A 14,244-nucleotide genomic window follows, 5' to 3' on the forward strand; every position below is an offset into this window, starting at 1 on the left:
CCAGTGACTAGCAGAATACAGACCAGAAATATAACAGGTTCAGTCCAGGGTTAATGGTACAATTTGTTTAAGCATGCTTAGTTTGAGTGTAAAATCTGCCAAGCACCCTTGCTGGAAGTACACATTTCTGGATGGCAGGCGAGATCAGGCTCAGCTGTGACTTTCAATGTGGATAAGCAGTCAAGACTCAAATAATGGCCATTTGGGCAGGGCAATTGAGGGCATCCAGTGCCATGGAACCAGGGAAAGGGCAGGGGCCTAGCCGAGAGTCAGCACGGACTCGACGGGCTAATTAGCTGCCTTCTGTGCTATATCCATTCCATGAACCATATCTCATAACCACAGCAAGGAGTCACCATCATGGAGGAAATTGGCAGGGGCGGGGGGAAAAAAGATGAATTCAACTCTCTCGTTACAATCTCTTGGCAATGTTATTTTTCCTGTGATGTAACTGGCAGACACATACTCATGTATTTTATGATAAAGTTTGGCAATCCCTGGGTGGGTCCAGTCCTTGCCCAGCTGAGGAAGGATCTGTCCAAGGGCATCAGACCTACAAGAAAAATATATGCATGCGTTACTATAAATTATCTGCAGCTCAAATTATCCAGAACAACCAAACTGTTCAGGTCTAAAGTTGTAAACAGATTAGTGTATTACAACATTAATGGGAACTAAAATAAAATTTTGCATTAATAAGAGGTAAGAGACAAGCTGTTACCCAGCAGTAACACAGTGGATGGTTAAGAGATCACAAAATTTGCATGCAATAAAGGTGCAGCAGTTATCATGGGTGACTTTAATATGCATATAGATTGGGCTAACCAAACTGGAAGCAATACGGTGGAGAAGGATTTCCTGCAGTGCATAAGGGATGGTTTTCTAGACCAATATGTCGAGGAACCAACTAGGTTCCATCTTAGACTGGGTGTTGTGTAATGAGGGGGGATTAATTAACAATCTTGTTGTGCGAGGCCCCTTGGGGAAGAGTGACCATAATATGGTGGAATTGTACATTAGGATGGAGAATGAAACAGTTAATTCAGAGACCACGGTCCAGAACTTAAAGAAGGGTAACTTTGAAGGTATGAGGCGTGAATTGGCTAGGATAGATTGGCGAATGATACTTAAGGGGTTGACTGTGGATGGACAATGGCAGACATTTAGAGATCGCATGGATGAACTACAACAATTGTACATCCCTGTCTGGCATAAAAATAAAAAAGGGAAGGTGGCTCAACCGTGGCTATCAAGGGAAATCAGAGATAGTATTAAAGCCAAGGAAGTGGCATAGAAATTGGCCAGAAATAGCAGTGAACGCAGGGACTGGGAGAAATTTAGAACGCAGCAGAGGAAGACAAAGGGTTTGATTAGGGCAGGGAAAATAAGAGTATGAGAGGAAGCTTGCAGGGAACATTAAGACGGACTGCAAAAGCTTCTATAGATATGTAAAGAGAAAAAGGTTAGTAAAGACAAACGTAGGTCCTCTGCAGTCAGAATCAGGGGATGTCATAACGGGGAACAAAGAAATGGAAGACCAATTGAACAAGTACTTTGGTTCGATATTCACTAAGGAGGACACAAACAACCTTCCGGATATAAAAGGGTTCAGAGGGTCTAGTAAGAAGGAGGAACTGAGGGAAATCCTTATTCGTCAGGAAATTGTGTTGGGGAATTTGATGGGATTGAAGGCCGATAAATCCCCTGGGCCTGATGGACTGCATCACAGAGTACTTAAGGAGGTGGCCTTGGAAATAGCAGATGCATTAACAGTCATTTTCCAACATTCCATAGACTCTGGATCAGTTCCTTTGGAGTGGAGGGTAGCCAATGTAACCCCACTTTTTAAAAAAAGGAGGGAGAGAGAAAACAGGGAATTATAGACCGGTCAGCCTGACATCGGTAGTGGGTAAAATGATGGAATCAATTATTAAGGATGTCATAGCAGTGCATTTGGAAAGAGGTGACATGATAGGTCCAAGTCAGCATGGATTTGTGAAAGGGAAATCATGCTTGACAAATCTTCTGGAATTTTTTGAGGATGTTTCCAGTAGAGTGGACAAGGGAGAACCAGTTGATGTGGTATAATTGGACTTTCAGAAGGCTTTCGACAAGGTCCCATACAAGAGATTAATGTGCAAAGTTAAAGCACATGGGATTGGGGGTAGTGTGCTGACGTGGATTGAGAACTGGTTGTCAGACAGGAAGCAAAGAGTAGGAGTAAATGGGTACTTTTCAGAATGGCAGGCAGTGACTAGTGGGGTACTGCAAGGTTCTGTGCTGGGGCCCCAGCTGTTTACATTGCACATTAATGATTTAGACGAGGGGATTAAATGTAGTATCTCCAAATTTGCGGATGACACTAAGTTGGATGGCAGTGTGAGCTGCGAGGAGGATGCTGAGGCTGCAGAGTGACTTGGATAGGTTAGGTGAGTGGGCAAATGCATGGCAGATGAAGTATAATGTGGATAAATGTGAGGTTATCCACTTTGGTGGTAAAAACAGAGAGACAGACTATTATCTGAATGGTGACAGATTAGGAAAAGGGGAGGTGCAACGAGACCTGGGTGTCATGGTACATCAGTCATTGAAGGTTGGCATGCAGGTACAGCAGGTGGTTAAGAAAGCAAATGGCATGTTGGCCTTCATAGCGAGGGCATTTGAGTACAGGGGCAGGGAGGTGTTACTACAGTTGTACAGGGCCTTGGTGAGGCCACACCTGGAGTATTGTGTGCAGTATTGGTCTCTTAACTTGAGGAAGGACATTCTTGCTATTGAGGGAGTGCAACGAATTCCTGGGATGGCGGGACTGACATATCAAGAAAGACTGGATCAACTGGGCTTGTATTCACTGGAGTTCAGAAGAATGAGGGGACCTCAAACGTTTAAAATTCTGACAGGTTTATACAGGTTAGATGCAGGAAGAATGTTCGCAATGTTGGGGAAGTCCAGAACCAGGGGTCACAGTCTAAGGATAAGGGGTAAGCCATTTACGACCGAGATGAGGAGAAACTTCTTCACCCAGAGAGTGGTGAACCTGTGAAATTCTCTACCACAGAAAGTTGTTGAGGCCAATTCACTAAATATATTCAAAAAGGAGTTAGATGTAGTCCTTACTACTAGGGGAATCAAGGGGTATGGCGAGAAAGCAGGAATGGGGTACTGAAGTTGCATGTTCAGCCATGAACTCATTGAATGGCGGTGCAGGCTCGAAAGGCCAAATGGCCTACTCCTGCACCCATTTTCTATGCTTCTATGACAAAGTAAGCAGTTCAATATCATTTCGACCTAGAAATTTATTTTTCCTTTGAAACATATTTCCATATTATTCTATGCAATGAACTGCTTGGAGTCTAACAGAAGAGTTTCCTCTGGTGGTGGAGGCAGATGCAAATCGAGGGAATTGGATAAGTACATGAAAGAAAAAAATTTGCAAGGCTATGAGGAAAGGGCAGGGGAGTGGGTCGAGCTGAAGTGCCCTTGCAGAGAGCCGGCACAGGCTCGATGGGCCGAATATCCTCCTTCTGTGCTGTAAGCATATGATCACTTGCAAGATCAAGGACCAAGCTAATGATGAATATATGTGGAAAAACGGGGAAGCAGTTGCAAAGAGGGAGGACAAACCTGCCACTAAGGACCCTAGAGCAGGAATCAGTCTCAGGCCTCTGTCAAATTTCCTGATAGAGAGTTTGTGATGAAAATTTTTGCATGGGGCATTGAAGAACTAGAACATAAAGGTGGCTGGCACAACAGAGGCTGCACAATGCACCTCTTCCTACCATGCTGATAGAGGCCCATTGCATAGATAAGGAGGAAACTCCGACTTGGGACAACATTGGCTGGAAGGCATTACCTGGTGCATGCAGATTTCTTAGTTTGCATCTCAAGTTACAAAGAAATCTACTCTCGCCTGCAGGATGTCTCTGTTTGCCTAGTTACAAAGTGCACAGTCTCTCCTCAGATGCCACGTTCTAGTCAGAGTAGGAATCGCAGGATAACTCCGATGAATATGTGGCTTGAGCAGTGGTGCAGCAGGGAGCGATTCAAATTCCTGGGGCATTGGAACCGGTTCTGGGGGAGGTGGGACCAGTACAAACCGGACAGTCTGCACCTGGGCAGGACCGGAACCAATGTCAGAGGGGGAGTGTTTGCTAATGCTGTTGGGGAGGAGTTAAACTAATATGGCAGGGGGATGGGAACCAATGCAGGGAGACAGAGGGAAACAAAAAAAGGAGACAAAAGCAAAAGACAGAAAGGAGATGAGGAAAAGTGGGGAGCAGAGAAACACAAGGCAAAAAACAAAAAGGGCCACTGAATATAAAAGGGACTGCAGGAGGGGTCAAAACTAAAAATCATGATGTATAAACTAGTACTAAAACATTCTACCTAAATGCACGCAGCATTCGAAATAAAGTAAATGAGTTGACGGCACAAATCATTAAAAAGGAGTATGATTTGGTGGCCATTACAGAAACGTGGTTGCAGAGTGGCCAAGACTGGGAATTAAACATACAAGGGTATCTGACAATTCGGAAAGATAGGCAAGAAGGGAAAGGAGGTGGGGTAGCTCTGTTAATAAAGAATGATATCAGGGCAGTTGAGAGAGACGATATTGGCTCTAATGAATAAATGTTGAATCATTGTGGGTGGAGATTAGAGATAGTAAGGGGAAAAAGTCACTGGTGGGCATAGTTTATAGGTCCCCAAATAATAACTTCACAGTGGGGAGGGCAATAATCAAGGGAATAATGGAGGCATGTGAAAAAGGAATGGCAGTAATCATGGGGGATTTTAACCTACATATCGATTGGTCAAATCAAATCGCACGGGGTAGCCTGGAGGAGGAATTCATAGAATGCATATGGGATTGTTTCTTAGAACAGTATGTTACAGAATCTACAAGGGAGCAAGCCATCTTACATGTGGTCCTGTGTAATGAGACAGGAATAATAAACGATCTCCTAGTAAAAGATCCTCTCGGAGTGAGTGATCACAGTATGGTTGAATTTGTAATACAGATGGAGGGTGAGGAAATAGTGTCTCAAACGAGCGTATTATGCTTAAACAAAGGGGACTACAGTGGGATGAGGGCAGGGTTGGCTAAAGTAGACTGGAAACACAGACTAAACGGTGGCACAATTGAGGAACAGTGGAGGACTTTTAAGGAGCTCTTTCATAGTGCTCAACAAAAATATATTCCCGTGAAAAAGAAGGGCGGTAAGAGAAGGGATAACCAGCCGTGGTTAACCAAGGAAATAAAGGAGTGTATCAAATTAAAAACCAATGCATATAAGGTGGCCAAGGTTAGTGGGAAAACAGAAGATTGGGAAAATTTTAAACGAGAGCAAAGAATGACTAAAAAAACAATAAAGAAAGGAAAGATAGATTACGAAGGTAAACTTGCACAAAACATAAAAACGGATAGTAAAAGCTTTTACAGATATATAAAATGGAAAAGAGTGACTAAAGTAAATGTTGGTCCCTTAGAAGATGAGAAGGGGGATTTAATAATGGGAAATGTGGAAATGGTTGAGACCTTAAACAATTATTTTGTTTCGGTCTTCACAGTGGAAGACACAAAAACCATGCCAAAAATTGCTGGTCACAGGAATGTGGGAAGGGAGGATCTTGAGACAATCACTGTCACTAGAGAGGTAGTGCTGGACAGGCTAATGGGACTCAAGGTAGACAAGTCCCCTGGTCCTGATGAAATGCATCCCAGGGTATTAAAAGAGATGGTGGAAGTTATAGCAGATGCATTCGTTATAATCTACCAAAATTCTCTAGACTCTGGGGAGGTACCAGCGGATTGGAAAGCAGCTAATGTAACGCCTCTGTTTAAAAAAGGGGCAGACAAAAGGCAGGTAACTATAGGCCAGATAGCATAACATCTGTAGTGGGGAAAATGCTTGAAGCTATCATTAAGGAAGAAATAGCGGGACATCTAGATAGGAATAGTGCAATCAAGCAGATGCAACATGGATTCATGAAGGGGAAATCAGGTTAACTAATTTACTGGAATTCTTCGAGGATATAATGAGCATGGTGGATAGAGGTGTACCGATGGATGTGGTGTATTTAGATTTCCAAAAGGCATTCGATAAGGTGCCACTCAAAAGATTACTGCAGAAGATAAAGGTATGCAGAGTCAGAGGAAATGTATTAGCATGGATCGAGAATTGGCTGGCTAACAGAAAGCAGAGAGTCGGGATAAATGGGTCCTTTTCGGGTTGGAAATCGGTGGTTAGTGGTGTGCCACAGGGATCGGTGCTGGGACCACAACTGTTTACAATATACATAGATGACCTGGAAGAGGGGACAGAGTGTAGTGTAACAAAATTTGCAGATGACACAAAGATTAGTGGGAAAGCGGGTTGTGTAGAGGACACAGAGGCTGCAAAGAGATTTGGATAGGTTAAGCGAATGGGCTAAGGTTTTGCAGATGGAATATAATGTCGCAAAGTGTGAGATCATTCCACCTTGGGAAAAAAAAAAACAGTAAAAAGGGCATATTATTTGAATGGGGAGAAATTACAACATGCTGCGGTGCAGAGGGACCTGGGGGTCCTTGTGCATGAAACTCTTTTGAGTTTACCTGCGAAAACATAAAACATGTATCCGTGCCACCCGACCTGGATGACACACACAAGACATTTACAAGGCCCTTTTTTGTTTTTTTTTTGTTTTTTTTTGTGTTTTTTTTTTTGGGCACTAAAATCAAATTTTTCCTTTTTTCCAGTGCCCCCTATAAAAGGAGAGGGGGACACTAAAAGCACCGGCAATTAAAACAAATTAAACTTAAAAAACGTAAAATCAAATTAAAATTTGGTTGCCGGGCGTGATGATGCACTCCAGTCCCTCCGGTGCCCACCTCTCGCGGAAGGCCGCGAGCGTACCGGTGGACACCGCGTGCTCCATCTCCTTGCACCTGGTATTCCCAGGCAGTCTCCCATCCAAGTACTAACCAGGCCTGACTCTGCTTAGCTTCCGAGATCAGACGAGATCGGGCATTTTCAGACTAGTATGGCCGTAAGTTAGTTTGCAGGTGCAGCAGGTAATCAGGAATGGAATGATGGCCTTCATTGAGAGAGGGATGGAGTACAAAAGCAGGGAGGTCCTGCTGCAACTGTACAGGGTATTGGTGAGGCCGCACCTGGGTACTGCGTGCAGTTTTGGTCACCTTACTTAAGGATATACTAGCTTTGGAGGGGGTACAGAGACGATTCACTAGGCTGATTCCGGAGATGAGGGGGTTACCATATGATGATAGATTGAGTAGACTGGGTCTTTACTCGTTGGAGTTCAGAAGGATGAGGGGTGATCTTATAGGAACATTTAAAATAATGAAAGGGATAGACAAGATAGAGGCAGAGAGGTTGTTTCCACTGGTCGGGGAGACTAGAACTAGGGGGCACAGTCTCAAAATACGGGGGAGCCAATTTAAAACCGAGTTGAGAAGGAATTTCTTCTCCCAGAGGGTTGTGAATTTGTGGAATTCTCTGCCCAAGGAAGCAGTTGAGGCTAGCTCATTGAATGCATTCAAGTCACAGATAGATAAAATTTTAACCAATAAGGGAATTAAGGGTTATGGGGAGCGGGCGGGTAAGTGGAGCTGAGTCCACGGTTAGATCAGCCATGATCGTGTTGAATAGCGGAGCAGGCTCGAGGGGCTAGATGGCCTACTCCTGTTCCTAATTCTTATGTTCTTATGTTATGTTCTTATGACACATCCCACTTACTGCACAAGTGCAGAAATCTTAGATGCAGGTTGGCAGTACAGTAGTGTGACTTAAGTTTAACCAGTTAAAACCACGCAGTAAGTTTCCCACTAATTGTGGAGTAAGACGACATTATCTGTTGGGGTAATAGCTTCCAGGAATATCTGGGTGTATGAATCATAGAAAATTTCTCATTAAAAAAGTAACTCTTATGAAAATCCACCAGTGAACCACAGAGATAAAAAAAATGTAATACATGATTTGAGGGACTTGTTTTACTCATTTTCCAGTAAAATTGTTTTTGTGGCAGCAGTAGCACAGAGCAGGCTGCCATTTAGTAAATTATGGGATCTAAACTGTAGCAGCACTGAACATTACAGGAGAAAAGCAAAGCCTGTACATGTCGGATTCTAAAACACACTGACTGAAATTCTAATCTATGCACTCTTATCTACATAGGTCTTTGCCATCTTTTGGGGGGTAAAAGTATTGTTTTGACACTCAAGTACATTTTATTAAACATGAGAGTGTAATGTTATTACCTGAATGCTCTTCCTGTTTTCGGTGTGCTACTTTGTACCTTGTTGATGTAGCAGGTAAGTATGTCAGTAAAGTTTGGTAGGATATGGCTCCCCTTTGAGCATGTTATTGAGTTTGGGAGAGCCAAAATATTGGAGCGCAAGTGGAACTACCAGGCTGTTCTCCATCCCTCAACAGGTGTTACAGGCTGTCAGAGGCAACCCCTGGTGTGTCATACACCAGATGTATCCAGTCGTGTGGGCACCCAGCTGGATTAATAAAATTAAGGAATCTCCTCCTGACCCAAATATTCCTGTGGGGTCATCAGAAGAGGTTCCCAGTAGGCCAATCCCAGCACTTACATGGGATCAAAGGCCCGCGGATTTTCTGCCCCACTGTGTCCAAGGAAAGAGAAGAGAGTGAAAGGAAAAATTCAACACTGCATTCGCGCACACAGACAAATTTCAGAACAGATACAAGTAGTGATGGAGAAGAGAACAGAAAAACAGAGCTATAAAGTAGATGACCTTTTGAAAATCTTGGTTGTTGAGTGGAAACTGTGAGAAGCTGTTCAGTGTCGTTATAGAATGATTCGGAGGGTTATGGATACTGGAAAAAGACACAATGAAGCAGAACAAAAGGAAAACTGGGTCATACAAGGCTCAAAGGAGTGGGGATAATGAATACTAGAGAGTGCAAAAGGGCTATAAAATTGAGAATACAGTCAAACAAAAATCAAGAAATCATATTAGCAAGAAGAATGTGCAGGAAACAGGCAAATAAATTTGAGTTCGCCAATAGCATGATACTATTTGCATCTGTTAAAATAGTCCACCAATACAGAAAAATAATTTACTACTACGGAAACAGTTAATTAAAGAAACACGCAAATATTCTGGTAAGAAAAAGGGATGCTACAGCCTCCATGAGGCTTATTGAGAAGACCGATTGGACAGAATTCTGGACTGGCAACTTGATATATTTTTCATATCATATTATGCAGCACGCTACATTATGAATAAACTACATCATTCATACAGGGCAAAAGTCTGCATAAATACAAGGTTCATACAGATAACTTTCTATATAACAAGGTTTTTTAAAAACCAATTTATTATTCTACATGCACACTGTTCCACATATGCATCTAATGAAAATAATTCCTGTTAAAATACAGGTACTTCCGTATACACAACTTACTTGGTTATGGTTCCATCGATATCAGATATGATGACTTTATCATCCCAGTTCCAGAGGTATATGGTTCCTTCACAGCGACAGGTTCCTTGATACTGAGTCGTTATACTAAATACTGCATCATTTGGCCCCTCTTTCAGTTTAAGACTTGCCTATGGTATACACACACACGGAAATTTAACACACAACACACAAAATTCTCCTACATAAATAACATACTCCAGTTTTGAGTGTTCAACCTCCCCACTCAAGTTTATTTTCACTACTCCTGAAGGCACATTCTTCAAGTGTTAGCCTGGATGGCAGGTGTTGGCAATATATTTGACAGCAAGAGGCTCATAGATGTCTAAGACTGACATCCATTTCCACAAGCATGACTGGATAGGAATCAGGATTGGAAACCCAGGCTGATGTTCTATTCCTCCCCTGTCCAGAATCTCGAGGCCAACTGTTGCACTCCTATTGTCAGTTCAGATTGGGGGGATCAAACATGCAGCTTTCCTAGTTTGCATTGCTCAGTTCAACACTGGGCAATGCATAAACAAACTGAGCCAAAACTGGAGCTCTTGCAACTCCATGACTGCGTAAGTTTTGGTAGGAAGGCTTCAGGAAAGTAAACTCTCTTGTTTGTATGCTCAGTTATTGATCTATTACAAAGCTGAATATTTAATCTGATAGATTACATACTTACAAGGGTTGTAGATTCTATGTTGCAGGAAGTAAACATATATTGACAAAAGTACATTTCAGTCATTTTTGGAATATCCGGCAATTATTATAGCAACTCAGTACAATACAAGAGCAGAAATGTCTCGGAACAAAAATAAGTCAATTAATCAATCCCTTCTGAAATCAGGTTCTCTGCATAGTTAACAAAAAGGAAAAGAACATAACTGTGATTTTCTAACAGCAATGTATAGATTAATTCTGCACCCATATACATTTATAACGACAAACAGAAAAATCATATTCTGGGAAAAAATGCTTACAATTTGCTCCGAGGATAATCTCAGAGACTTCTTGTATATGATGGAATATCCCTGATTAGGGTTCTCTGAGAGTTTTGGATCACTTGCTGTTGGTTCATTTAGGTTGGTTGAGCATTCATCACTAGAAGAGTCCTCGTCTTTGGATCTAATTAAAATGTTGATAAAGGGAAAAAATAATTTCTCAAATAGTGGCAAAGACTGAGCATGTACTGATCTCCATAAAAAGTATTCCATATTCTAATCCTCATGAGGAATAATTCCACAGTTGACATCTAGGTGGACTCGCAGATCTCATGAATATTGCACATTTACTGATGTAAACCAAATTTTTCAATCTAATTTTTAAAACTACGCATGTTTAAACAAAATTCTTAAAAAAGTATCATATCAATACAATCTAATATAACTGATAGCAGCAAAAATGGCAAACGAACAGTTCTAGCTATTCATTACATGCCCACAGACTTTCTATGGGCTTTTGTGCAGGAACTTAAGTTATTAGAAATCTGAAACAGCACGGCACACTATCGGGGATCTGGGACCCGAGTGAACTGTATCTCCTTAACAAATTAGATTAAAGACATGCCGAGTCTGAACCAGGAAATGCCAGCTACAATAACTAATTCAATGCCAAATCATGTACAGAAATGAAATAAAGAGAGGGGAAGAAAGATGGGATTGAGAGAGAGAGAGAGAGAGAGAGAGAGAGAGAGAGAGAGAGAGAGAGAGAGAGAGAGAGAGAGAGAGAGAGAGAGAGTAAAAAGAAAAAGTAAAGAAACATTTTACATAAAAATTTTTTTCAACAATAATTAAAATCTGAAGAGTCTCCAAACCTGTAAAAGCTAATTTTCAGTGCCAGAGATGTTTATTTGGCAGTAATCAAGTCTCATCACACCATTGAAATGGACAAGCCCAAACTATTACTTTGAATGTGTTTAGTATGTATCTATCACCCAAGTACCCCAAATTCACACTGTCTATGTCTATTTAGGTGAGATACTGTTATAGCAAAGTTTTTGGAGGAGCAGGGCAACTTGGACAGCAACTTCCTGATTTCCACATTTAACTACCCATGTGTGGTCGTCAGAAGTTACTTTTCGATTTACTCTAATAATGGTGAGCACTGATAGTCTCAATGTTATTTCTACTGAAAAATCCAGGCCAATATTGTAAAAGATTTTTGCCCGGCTGCAATTATGTTTCTGGAACTGTTTATACTTGGCACAGCAATTAGTAACCTCATGGCTGCATGTGCTATTTAATTGCTTTTATCACTCATTCGATATAGCTTGTTTTAATTCTGGTGATTAAGTGGTTAGATGTAGTATTGAGCCAGAACAGAAAGATTCCCAAGTTAAATAATTTCAGCTGGGGTGGTAGTGGGTTCAGTATCTCTGGACTAAGGAGAGGAGAAAAATTAAAATCAGATACAGATCCTGAAAGCTTTCTCACTGGAGTGTGTGTCTGGAAGGAGACAAAAGCAGAGATAAAATGGGGGAGGTGGGGGTGTTGTGGCAGTGAATTATCAACTCCAATCCGCCAAGCTAGCATCCCCCTTCCTCTCACCTTCCACCACAACACCTGTGCTCTTTCTTGGTGTGAGAGTGTGTTACTCCAGCCTACTGGCATAAAAATCAATGCTGCTCAAGGGATATGGGAAGAGTTTTCTCCCATATAGCTTCTGATGAGGAAAAATGTAAATTTCAGCTAAAACCAAGGATGCTTGAATTTAAAAGAATCTTCAATGCAGTCCAATGAAAATAATTGTTATTAGGAGTTGTAGTAAAGGGTCAAGATTTACCTGTTGGTGACAGAGTTTCGGTTTTGATCAGGTTTGTTGCTTTCATTCAATTTCTCTTGTTTTGTTTCAGGCTGCCAATGCACATAGAAAGAGTTATTGGAGAGATGATCACAAGAAACTATAGAAGAAAAGTCTGTTCAAGCCTTCAATCTTTCAGAGTTATATGATCGAGTCAACCTTTTAATCTGCTCAGGGGAGATTTTGCAGAAATGTTCTCCTTCCCGCGAGCTCACAAAGGGTAAACCACTCAAAACACCAGAATATCTGTCACATTCTATATTATAAAAGTATACAAAGTAGGTTTTAAAATATTAATTTCTGGGGTTATGATTTACTGTTCAATACATCACAAGATTTTTTTTTCTTCTCTCCCTACCCCACTTACATAAAATAATAAAAACATACATCTGGAAAGTTAATTTACAAATAGTGCTCAATTTCAAACTCCAAAGATGGATTCGAAAATACATCATGGCCTGGATTTTCCTCTTTGGAATATACCTCTGCCCACCCCCATGTGCACATCAGCCCCGATCCATTTTCAGGCATCGGAATTCATAGAGATGCACGGCAGTCTCCTGGCAGGATTCCCACCACCAAAAGAGAGGCTGAGAGTGCCACAAAAGAAACTCTGATGGTGCTGCAGTGGGGATGCAGACAAGGGAATTAAAGGTGTAGAGGCGTTCTGAAGATTGGAATGAGACCTTCAGCAGGTAAGTCTCTGGGGCCATCAGGTGGGAGAGAAGGCCCTCTCCCTCCATTTGGGTATTTACCGCGCTTCCTGGGGACTTACTGCCACCTTCCACATGGCAGCCCTAAGAAATGGTGGCAATTCTAAAAGGACAAAGTGTTTAAAAAAAACAAGCCTGAAGGCTGAGTCTCAATGCGAGGAGCATTCGTAATAAGGTGTATGAATTGACTCTGCAGATAGCTGTTAACGGATATGATGTAATTGGGATTACGGAGACATGGCTCTAGGGTGACCAAGTCTGGGAACACAACATCCAGGAGTATTCAATATTCAGGAAGGACAGACAGGAAGGAAAAGGAGGTGGGGTAGCGTTACCGGTTAAAGAGAAGATTAACTCAATAATAAGGAAGGACATTAGCGTGGATGATGTGGAATCTATATGGGTAGAGCTGCGAAACACCAAAAGGCAGAAAACGTTAGTGGGAGTTGTGTACAGACCATCAAACAGTAGTAGGGAGGTTGGGGATGGCATCAAACAGGAAATTAGGGATGCGTGCAATAAGGGTACAGCAGATATCATGGGTGACTTGAATCTAGATATTGATTGGGCTAACCAAATTGGTAGAAATACTATGGAGGAGGATTTCCTGGAGTGTATAAGTGATGGTTTTCTCGACCAATATGTCAAGGAACCAACTAGAGAGCAGGCCATCCTAGACTGGGTCTTGTGTAACGAGAGAGGATTAATTAGCAATCTGGTCATGCGGGGCCCCTTGGGGAAGGGTGACCATAATATGGTAAAATTCTTCATAAGGTAGCGAGTGACACAGTTAATTCAGACTCGGGTCCTGAACTTAAAGGAAACTTTGATGGCATGAGACGTGAATTGGCTAGGATAGGCTGGAGAATGATACTTAAAGGGTTGACGGTGGATAGGCAATGGCAGACATTTAAATATCACATGGATGAACTACAACAATTGTACATCCCTGTGTGGTGTAAGAATAAAAAAGGGAAGGGGGCTCAACCGTGGCTAACAAGGGAAATTAGGGAAAATGTTAAATCCAAGGAAAAGGCATATAAATTGAGGATTGGGAGAAAATTTAGAATTCAGCAGTGGAGGATTAAGGGTTTAATTAGGAGGGGGAAAATAGAGAATGAGAGTAAGCTTGCAGGGAACATAAAAACTGACTGCAAAAGCTTCTATAGATATATGGAGAGAAAAAGATTAGGGAAGACTAATGTAGGTCCCTTGCAATTAGAATCAGGTGAATTCATAATGGGGGAACAAGGAACTGGCAGACCAGTTGAATAAATACTTGGGTTCTG

The 14,244-nt window shown here is 41.8% G+C and overlaps 1 protein-coding gene and 1 pseudogene across 1 annotated transcript in view; both read right to left on the reverse strand.

Annotated features, from left to right (window-relative positions):
* The window catches only part of lpin2 (lipin 2), a 185,197-nt gene that overhangs the window by 14,204 nt on the left and 156,749 nt on the right, over nucleotides 1-14,244 (reverse strand). Inside the window, exons 13-16 of the mRNA XM_070893051.1 lie at nucleotides 12,225-12,295; nucleotides 10,424-10,568; nucleotides 9,438-9,586; nucleotides 467-553 (exon numbers count right to left, since the gene is read on the reverse strand). Of these exons, the coding sequence (XP_070749152.1) occupies nucleotides 467-553; nucleotides 9,438-9,586; nucleotides 10,424-10,568; nucleotides 12,225-12,295 (452 nt within the window). The remainder of the gene's footprint in view (nucleotides 1-466; nucleotides 554-9,437; nucleotides 9,587-10,423; nucleotides 10,569-12,224; nucleotides 12,296-14,244) is intronic.
* LOC139278692 (5S ribosomal RNA) lies at nucleotides 6,917-7,035 on the reverse strand (annotated as a pseudogene).

The sequence above is a fragment of the Pristiophorus japonicus genome, chromosome 1, assembly GCF_044704955.1.
Source record: "Pristiophorus japonicus isolate sPriJap1 chromosome 1, sPriJap1.hap1, whole genome shotgun sequence".
Taxonomy (NCBI): Eukaryota; Metazoa; Chordata; class Chondrichthyes; family Pristiophoridae; genus Pristiophorus; species Pristiophorus japonicus.